At 34.3% G+C, this 8,777-nt stretch overlaps 3 protein-coding genes across 13 annotated transcripts in view; 1 reads left to right on the top strand and 2 right to left on the bottom strand.

Moving 5' to 3' along the window:
- Nucleotides 1-200: 200 nt before the first annotated feature.
- LOC124214597 (FK506-binding protein 15) lies at nt 201-4,898 on the bottom strand. Of its 4 annotated transcripts, none has more exons than XM_046617012.2 (12): nt 4,632-4,898; nt 3,794-3,949; nt 3,113-3,638; nt 2,713-2,925; nt 2,466-2,501; nt 2,138-2,323; nt 1,886-2,065; nt 1,564-1,801; nt 1,198-1,478; nt 994-1,119; nt 683-913; nt 201-515 (listed from the first exon to the last, which is right to left on the bottom strand). In XM_046617012.2, the coding sequence occupies exons 1-12, from the start codon at nt 4,733-4,735 to the stop codon at nt 447-449; spliced, it is 2,346 nt and encodes a 781-aa protein (XP_046472968.1). In that variant the 5' UTR covers nt 4,736-4,898; the 3' UTR covers nt 201-446. The 4 variants fall into 4 exon arrangements, with proteins under 4 accessions (XP_046472968.1, XP_046472967.1, XP_046472969.1 ...); XM_046617011.2 differs by having other exon boundaries at nt 202-515; nt 1,886-2,068; XM_046617013.2 differs by having other exon boundaries at nt 202-505; nt 710-913; nt 1,886-2,068.
- A 348-nt stretch (nt 4,899-5,246) lies between these two features.
- On the bottom strand, nt 5,247-7,417 carry ND-ASHI (NADH:ubiquinone oxidoreductase subunit ASHI). The gene is made up of 4 exons (XM_046617010.2): nt 7,218-7,417; nt 6,298-6,518; nt 5,629-5,787; nt 5,247-5,502 (listed from the first exon to the last, which is right to left on the bottom strand). The coding sequence occupies exons 1-4, from the start codon at nt 7,300-7,302 to the stop codon at nt 5,443-5,445; spliced, it is 525 nt and encodes a 174-aa protein (XP_046472966.1). The 5' UTR covers nt 7,303-7,417; the 3' UTR covers nt 5,247-5,442.
- A 329-nt stretch (nt 7,418-7,746) lies between these two features.
- The window catches only part of brm (ATP-dependent helicase brm), a 133,007-nt gene continuing 131,976 nt past the window's right edge, over nt 7,747-8,777 (top strand). For all 8 annotated transcript variants that reach the window (XM_046616979.2, XM_046616980.2, XM_046616978.2 and 5 more), the window contains exon 1: nt 7,747-7,905. The gene's annotated coding sequence lies outside the window, so the exon portion shown is untranslated. The remainder of the gene's footprint in view (nt 7,906-8,777) is intronic.

Here is an 8,777-nt window from a genome sequence, read left to right as displayed (position 1 = left end):
CAATAAATTTTAAACAGTCCTAAATAATTTTTATATGTATAGCTAACTAACGAAAATACCGCTTAAACAAAGATCTTTGTGATTAGCGATATATGTTATTGAAATCCGAAATTTGGTTACCTGCTGATGAATATTTGAAAATGAGACTGAAAAAAACGACATGCATTTCAATAGCTCGTGTTGTTGTATAATATACAAGTTAAAATTTTTTTATTGCTGAATTTACAGTTATTTTTTATCCATACATTATTTCATTGTTGACATAATAATATTTAATATCTTGTGATAAACCTCTTAATATAATAATATTTAATACCTTGTGATAAACTATGTGTACATGTAATGAGAAAAATACAGTATTTCTATCAACGCAGATATTACAATGTTTAAAATCAATATCACATTTTTCGACAAAACGCGTTGATAATTTTCACGGAGTATGTTTTTCACTGGTATATTGCTTCCACGTCAAACTTTGGTACAGGCGGTGATTCCGTCCCAGATTCTGAAACAGTCTAAAGACCATATGATAAATTACAAATTCTCGTTTTTCAACTTGTAATTACGACATGCCAGTTTACATATTATGTTTACTTGAGTTACAAGATTCTGACTACCCTTGTCTAGTTTACCCTGTGCAGAAATTGTTTACAACTCAGATAAACATAGTTGTATTAGTTACATTGATATGGGTTGGAGAAAAATTTACACTGTCACTTGATATTGCTGGTAGAGATAATTCCTCTGAATCCTTATAATTATTATCATTTCTTGCAAATTTTGTGTCGGGCTCATTCTCTTTGAAAGTCCCACTGATGTCAGATTTCGATACTGGCGCATCAGTGTCTTTTTTGCTCTTCACCTTTTCTTTTTTTTTCTCTTCCTCCTCGCGCACTATCCTTAATGTAATGCTCTGTAAAATAAAATAGTATCACATCTTTTTACACATCTTTACGCAAGTATTTGCTCAGCATGCATTGTATTGGTACATACCTTCATTTTCTTATATATCACCGACTTGACATGATCAGTCGCATATTGATCCTCTGTAAAGCAACTGTACAATTCTTCCAGCATTTCGGTCATTATCTCTTTGAGCTCTTTGGATTTGTCGACCCACTAAAAGAAACAATAAACATTTTTACCTCAGCTGTTTAACATTTGTAAAAATTGAGCTGATGTTTTATTTAATCGTACATTGTTGGTCTCAGATTTCCACATGTTCTCCTCCAACCCTTTGCATTTCGATGTTAATTCTGTTACGAAATTCTCCAACTCTGAATTCTTTGCTTGGTATTTACTCTCTGCATCTTTAAATCGTTCACATTTGTCAGATAACGTTGCAACTTTACTTTGAGATGATATCAAATCCTTTTCTAACTCTTCAATACGATTCTTTAATGCGGAGTTAGTTTGCTTCAAAATATCGTTATCACGATTCAATTCGGTGATGCGTAATGATTTGTCGTTCAATAACTCTGCAGAATACAAGATTCTTCCAAATTATAATGACACTAATAATACACTATATTCTAAAAATTGATCCCAAAAATAAATAACTACCGGTTGCCTGTTTCAGTTCATCTTCTACAGTGTTTAGTTTCGAGTTCAGTTGCTCGGTTGTTGTAATTAAATTTCGATTCCTTTGAGTTCCCTCTGTTTGTGATGTAGACTGTACATCACGTTCTTTACATTCAACGTTCTCTTTGCTTCTATTTATGTCTATCAACATTTTTAAAGTTGCCTCCAGTGACTTATCAGTTGCTGGAGTCGATGCTTGTTGAAGTTCGAGAACATGGAACTATGTCATTTATTTTGATTTAATATTTGGAAACGCGAAGCAAGCTTTCACAAATATTTTAAATGTTTACCATTATTCTTTTACCTTATCAAGAAGCTTCTGAACGTTATCACCAATCTTAGCTAATCCCATTCTTAGTTCAGTGTTCTGTGTCCGGGTTTCTGATAAAAAAACGTTCAGACTAGGATCCATTGATGGAGGAATTGGTTGAGCAATAGTTTGTTGCTGAACTGGTAATAGTTGACCATCAATAGACACATATTGCTGCTAAAATTTCAAACTATTGTCAACAAAAGTAAGTGAAATAAAACTCGCTAATCATATCTACTTCATTACCTGAATTTGACTAGGTGTCCACTGAGTCGCAAAAGTAGACGCAGACATGACTGGTCTTTGTGTCGCTATTGAAAGAGTTGAAGACATTAATTCTCCTCGGTTCAAAATTTTTTTTTGTGTTGGAGCATCTAATGATGGCTTAGAATAAGAGTGTTTTACTGGTAACGTCGACTCTGTTGATTCAACCTACGAACCAATGTATGATTATTAAAAGTCACTATCTAGTACCACTGAATTTAGTTCTTGCATCATTAAAATAAAAATAACATGAAATTCAATGTTTGTCTAATAAGGCTGAATGAAAATAATATTTTTCGCAAATACCTACTCTTTTGTGCCTGGTTGTCTTATGAATTACTTCTTCCTGAAACCGGAAAACGAAAATAATTAAAAACAATAGAATACTTAGAATCAACAATAGAATAATTAGAAACAAAAAGTTTTAACAATTTTTTTGTTTTTCTCTTCCATGCAACATATTATTTCAGAAATACAGCAACATAATAAAAAGTGATCGAATTTAGTTGGAATGCCTCATGGTTGTGCTATTTAGAACTTTTGTGACATTTAGGTACCTCTGTATCTTCAGAATCGGTGGTAGTAGATGTTGGTAACTTAGGAAGTATAGACTGTCCCATCTTAGCCATGCGTGATATTATTGTTGCTTTTTGACTGACATCCGGGGTCTTTGTAGTCTGAAGTAGTGGTTCTGCTTTGGCAAGTATTGACACAACTTCTATCTCCATAATTATTTCCTTATCTTTCGGAAAACTAGGTCCTAAACCAATCTGGGGAAAATAAATATACACCGTTGTGAAATGACTGCTGTGGATAGAAAGTGGAAACTTTAGATGATGTAATTGAGATAGAAAATAGTTCTTTCTACATCCATGAATTTGGTACACACAGTGACATGTAAAGAAATTATGCAGTACTACTGGTTTAATTTGACTGTATGAACAGTTCGGCATGTACCTGTTTACTTGACGGTAAAATTATCATTCTTCTCAATCCGATGCTTGTCCCAATAAGTAATCTTTCCCAGTTGTCATCCTTAGAAATTTCCAAAGTTATAGTTTGTTTCAAATTCATGTCCATTTTCAATGGCTGGGCCATATCTACACTTGTGATGTATTTCATTGAGATACCATCACCTTCTTTGGCAACACTGGTGACCTCCATAGGTGCGTTAAGATCCTGATATATAACGTTATTATCTATTCTAACAGGTCTGGAAAAATATGTAGAGAGGCAAACCTCCCTTGCAAATTGAATACTCGATTCTTTATTCCCAAACAAAATTGACCAATTATTTTTGTTGGTATCGTAATATGACGCATAATTGTGGTCTTGTACGGTGTAGATGAAGTCAGGTGTGATAGCAGCCACAGATAAGTAGTTCTGGGTACCTTTGTACAGAATAATATCATACTGTTTAGCCAGGAAGTTTCCTGTCAGCGCTATGCCAACTTTTCCAATCGATACATATTGTCCATTTTGTCTGAAATAGTGCGGAATTTGGAGTTTGTACTTATATATACTTCTGAATCAAGAAAATATTTTACTTGCACATATTTTTTTTCTGTAGTGGAAAGAAACTTTGCATCATTTGCTTAGTAATAAATGCTTGCGTAACTTGTAAAAAAATTTTCCTACAATTTAAATGCATAGACAGCCTTTGCAAGTATAACTTCTTTTTTAGATTGACTCTGATCACTGATGGACTGTTTCACAGACGCAAGCCGCGATGGTGAATTACGAGCATTTTCTTGAGTGTTTTGTGAGGTGTTAAAAATTGCAGCCAGATTGGACCTGAAAATATTCAACCATGTTTAAACATATACACATTTGAATACACAATATATTATTGTAAACAATTCAATCTTAATATAAGTCAATTATTTAAATTAAAAAATAAATGAAAATGTAAAAGATAGTAAGTAGAAGTTAAATTTTGAAAAAGTGTCTCCATTAACCCTTTGCGGGGTAGTGCCGCTCAGAGAAGGCCACTTCGTTTTATGCTGTTTTTTCTTTATTTTTCTGGAAATGAGGCAATAAGAGTCGCAGATATCAGCTTTCGAGACATCAGGATAGTTATTAAACATAAGTTAATCATTTTTTTACAAAAATATTAATTTTTCAATTGTTATCAACAATTGAAGTGTGAACAATGTATGTTTCTTTTAAGTTGGATTCGTGATCAGTGACCCAAAAAACGCCCTGGTACTAAATTTCACCAAAATCCGTTCGGTAGATATATAATATGCTCCTGAAAAGGTTAATTGGGAAAACCGCCTCCTAAAGCGTTGTTTACAATTAGCTTATCTTTTAAATCAGGTTTTAGTAAATTGACATAACCTAGTCGCAACGTAGAATACGAAAAAACCTGAAATAATTATAAGTAGAGTAGTGATAAAGTGGAGGAAGAGTTGGATTCTGTCTTTTGAACATTCTTTATTGTTAATTAAAACATTTATTAGCGTATTACACGCACCCTGCGGGAGATGTAAAATCGTCGTCATCCTCAAGCATTTCTTTGAACATTTTATTAGCACTAGATAATTGACTGGTACCGCTCATTTTAGCTCGGTTATTCATATCTACATGGCAGATTTTTTAACTGGAGTTTTGAAACAGAATCGAATAAGATTTGGGAATAAATTTAAAGCCGGTTATTTTGATATAGACTCGTACATGCAATATGCTTCTGACAGTTCCAAAAAATCACTATCCATCGAACTTCCAACTTCAAGATATGCCATCTGTGGGAGTCAGTAATCCATAGAGTACAAGGAGACAGAACTGTAAGAATAAAAACGGGTCCAAAGTATAGGTGACGCTGTCAACTGTGCGGAACCGCTACGTTGACCAACGTCGCTCCTACTCTATCTCTGTTCCTCGGTATTAGCTTCAGCGCTCTTTCTCAGGCTTTCCATTGGGATAACAGACCTTATACTCTTTCATCAACAGTAAGTAGTACCATGGAGCCTAGAGTAAAGTAGTACTTACAATTAGATCTTCATTCTCAATGTTTGGCGGGAATCGCAGGATTAAATATCTGAACTAAAATTCGAGACTTTGTTACAATAAAACATTAGTACATTGTGGGTTGAAATAGAAGTGATCATTCTTTATTTCACAGATGCATACATTCGGTTGTTTTATTAATAAATATCAGTATCGATGCAAAACTGGCTGAATGACCATGTATTTAGAATTTATAAATTATTGAGTCAAAATTGCAAATGTTTGCATACTTTATTACATTTTATCTACATGAATGTTTGACAATTTCATAAATTCTCTCATTTTAAACTTTCGAATGTGTAGTGCGTTTTGTTGGTAGATGGATACTGTTTCTTCACCTGTAACATAACACAAATAAAAATTACAAGCACTATTACATATAAAACCCATCAAGTAGGAGACTGATTGGCTTTTATTTAAAAATGGAATAATACATTTAATTTAATATAATATTAAGTACGTACCACAGGCTGAACATATTTGTAGTTCTCACACACTAGGAATATACCAACAAAACCACCCATGACACCAATGAAAGTTAGCCAGTACACGTACATCGGATAGCGAAGTGGTGGATTGTGATAGTATCTATCTTCACCCAGCATGTTAGCCCATATGTGCATCTACAATATTATATCATTTTTGAATATACATAGAGAATATAAATATTTCAATATTAGCAAGAAAAAAAAAAATAAAAATAAAAATCTGGAAGTTGGTTTGAATGATCATTTCTACAAATTGATGTGATTTACTGTGAGTGAAAATGAACAGAAGGGCGTATGATTTTTATTTTCGATTTCTGTAAGATAAAATATAGGTGAACTTAATTGAATACGTTTTCAACTTTCACTTTCCTTATAAAACGAGAATGAAAAGCCTCGTTGATGTAGTAAAGACCACAAAGGAATTGTCATGTAATTCTTAATTGTTCTATGAATTACTTGTTCACGCCATGAAAAATTAATGCAGTAAATTTGATATTCATCAGGAGTTTGATTCTCTTACTGTTGCATCCTGAAGATTTGCTTTTAAATTCAAGTGTTTCAAATAGCATTGATACCCTAATGAGGCAACATGCGTTTGTTTTGAGAAAGTATAAGAAAACTCGAAATGAAATGAATTGTACTAACAGGTTCGTTGAAATTTCTTTTATGTTCTGGGAAATCCCAAGGGTAATAATCATCCTTGGCTTCAGCCGAGACCATAGGAAGTTCTGGATAATCTCCTAAACCATTTCCATCATCTGGAATTGGTTTATAATCTTCTTTTATTAGGTTATATTTCTCTGCTGCTTTAGCTCTTTCTTCTTCTGTTGTTGGATATTGGGCTGGTTTATAGTCCCTGATCATACCTGAACAGAAAAGATTTTATCATAATTTATAATACGTTTAAATGAGTTGAACTTTGTGACCGTATAGATATTATAAATATTTGATTTCGTTGGACGACGGTCAGGGTTGGAATGATGGTCAATAAGCAATGAATTTTATTTTCCGTACATTTTGGCAGGTCCTGATGATGGTCGGCTGGGCCTGCCGAAACGTCGTACAGAAGATAAAATTGATTGCTTAATGTGCATCATTCCAACCCTAACCGTCATCCAACGAAATCAAATATTCATAACACGTTTAAAAGAATGTTTTGTTAATTCGTAACAGTTAGCTTTCAGTTCATTACCTAATATGCATGAAACAATTTAATGAAATTATTTATCAGGCCATTTAAAGCAGGTACAGTAATGAAATCTCATTGCATCTGTTTTGAAACATACATTCTGGCATTTTGATGACATAAATATGTATTAGCTGTTCATATGGAGTTAAGCTGCCCGTGAGAAAGTTGAAGATATCAAAAAAGATATGTATCGTAATATCGAGGAGCAGGAAAAGTAAGCTACACATTAATTTTCGTTAAAATCTGTAATGCAAAGTAATAAATTATGTAATTGATGGACATAACCTCTACGGTGTGCGTTTACTCCAGTAACTTCATTCGCACTCACGAAATATTTCACACAAATATATTTTTATGGTGTTCTGTTTACACTTACTGTATTTCGCTATATTATACGTGTAGACACCGTTTTGTGGCCATAATCGGGTCGAAATTTTACAGAACTTCGCGAGAGAAGACATTTTTGATAACTCAGGCCTTTCCGGCTCTGACCACCAACTATAGAAACTCCGTCTCTGTGGCTCTACGGGCTCTACGGAGGCGCGGCGTTGAACGCGTTCTAGCCATGGACTAAAGCCATAGACTATCGTAAGCGTTGACTGAACTCACTGATATGTAACAGTAACCAAACAAGATCAACACAAAAGACAATCTAAAGCCAGAGTTGAATCAAATGTCCGCTATCTCTTGCTTTTTTTCATTTTTAAAAACGACATTTCTCAACGCTTTTTATACCCATATATAGCGATTTGAGCCATAAAACGGGTAAAACATCGATTGGGTTCGTATGGTAAAGAGGGCCTGAAGATGGATTCGCACCGCTGTTTTTATGTATAAACATTCAGCATACGATTGGCGATAGCAGCGCCACTAGCGTCTGAACGAGCGAGAATGCGGGAAAGAAAGATGGCCGGCGGCTTGTGTTATTCGGTGGGATTTGTCGTGTAGTCGCGGTCAAGATTGCTTTCTCCTATTTAGGTTGAAATATTACAAGTTTACTGCATGAACGTAGTGGAAACTATTCGTCGTATGTTCGGCGGAAGCCCGAGCTAAGAGTTAAAAAGGTACGGATCGTCTTTACAGACATATTCATGAATGTATGTCTTACGTTTTTGCGTAATGGCCAAAAGGGACTCCGATTCGCTCGAGTGTGTTTGTGCTTCAACTTTGTTGATGATGAAATTCTAGTTGAAATCGTCACGATTTGAAACTAACTCATTGAATAATATAATTGAGGTACCAAGTTTTCTGTAAAGCGTACATTATCTGAGACGTACGCAGAGTGTTGAGTAATATTTGACGACGAAGCCGTGAGTTTGGTGTCACACACACATAATTGTGTTCCATCAATCCAAGTTTTTCGCCTCACCCTGCCTTACGAACCACTGTCGTATTTTTGATAGTTTTTTTTTTTTAATTCTCTCAATTTTCTTAGGTATTATGAATTACGTCATTTTGTGTCTTCTTTTTTTGCTATTAAATATGCAGACTTTTTGTCATCAGCTTTGTTGTTAACTTGTAAATGTGAAATGAGGTTACATTTGACGGGTTCTCGTACTCGTGATCATAATCCTGACAAAAGAATTATCAGTTTAAGCCAGAAAATTTCGATAATCTTTGACTAATTAAATAAATACCACTTTAAACCATCAATGAAATAGGCACTATGCTCAAAATCACAATTGTAAGAAACTTACCTCGCACACCCAGATATGCAGTCGATGTATCAGTTGCCATTATTCTGTGATGCAACGTCACCTTGGTTGCTTGTGCACTAACGCGAAGCATAAATTCTTCATAAAATAGACTTTGTGTCTTTCCCATGTATTTTGATCTAGGAAGCTATGCAATCGTGACTGAAACATCTTGTGATTCGTTCATGTTGAAAACCACGGGTTCATTCTAATGGAAATATTTCTGAAAAGCAATTCTGTTA

This window comes from Neodiprion pinetum, chromosome 3 (genome assembly GCF_021155775.2).
Source record: "Neodiprion pinetum isolate iyNeoPine1 chromosome 3, iyNeoPine1.2, whole genome shotgun sequence".
NCBI lineage: Eukaryota > Metazoa > Arthropoda > Insecta > Hymenoptera > Diprionidae > Neodiprion > Neodiprion pinetum.
This window is presented reverse-complemented; position numbering and strand designations above follow the sequence as displayed.

Excerpts from the sequence above, each read along its gene's own strand:
- ND-ASHI (XM_046617010.2), bottom strand. The coding sequence starts at position 7,302 with ATGTCTTCTCTCGCGAAGTTCTGTAAAATTTCGACCCGATTATGGCCA. Across the intron at positions 6,519-7,217 it reads GTATAATATAGCGAAATACA|GTATGATCAGGGACTATAAA; the intron begins GTAAGTGTAAAC and ends TTTTCTGTTCAG. Across the intron at positions 5,788-6,297 it reads AAAGAAATTTCAACGAACCT|ATGCACATATGGGCTAACAT; the intron begins GTTAGTACAATT and ends ATAATATTGTAG.
- LOC124214597 (XM_046617011.2), bottom strand. The coding sequence starts at position 4,735 with ATGAATAACCGAGCTAAAATGAGCGGTACCAGTCAATTATCTAGTGCT. Across the intron at positions 2,069-2,137 it reads GGACACCTAGTCAAATTCAG|CAGCAATATGTGTCTATTGA; the intron begins GTAATGAAGTAG and ends TTGAAATTTTAG. Across the intron at positions 516-682 it reads TTTCTCCAACCCATATCAAT|ACTGTTTCAGAATCTGGGAC; the intron begins GTAACTAATACA and ends TATGGTCTTTAG.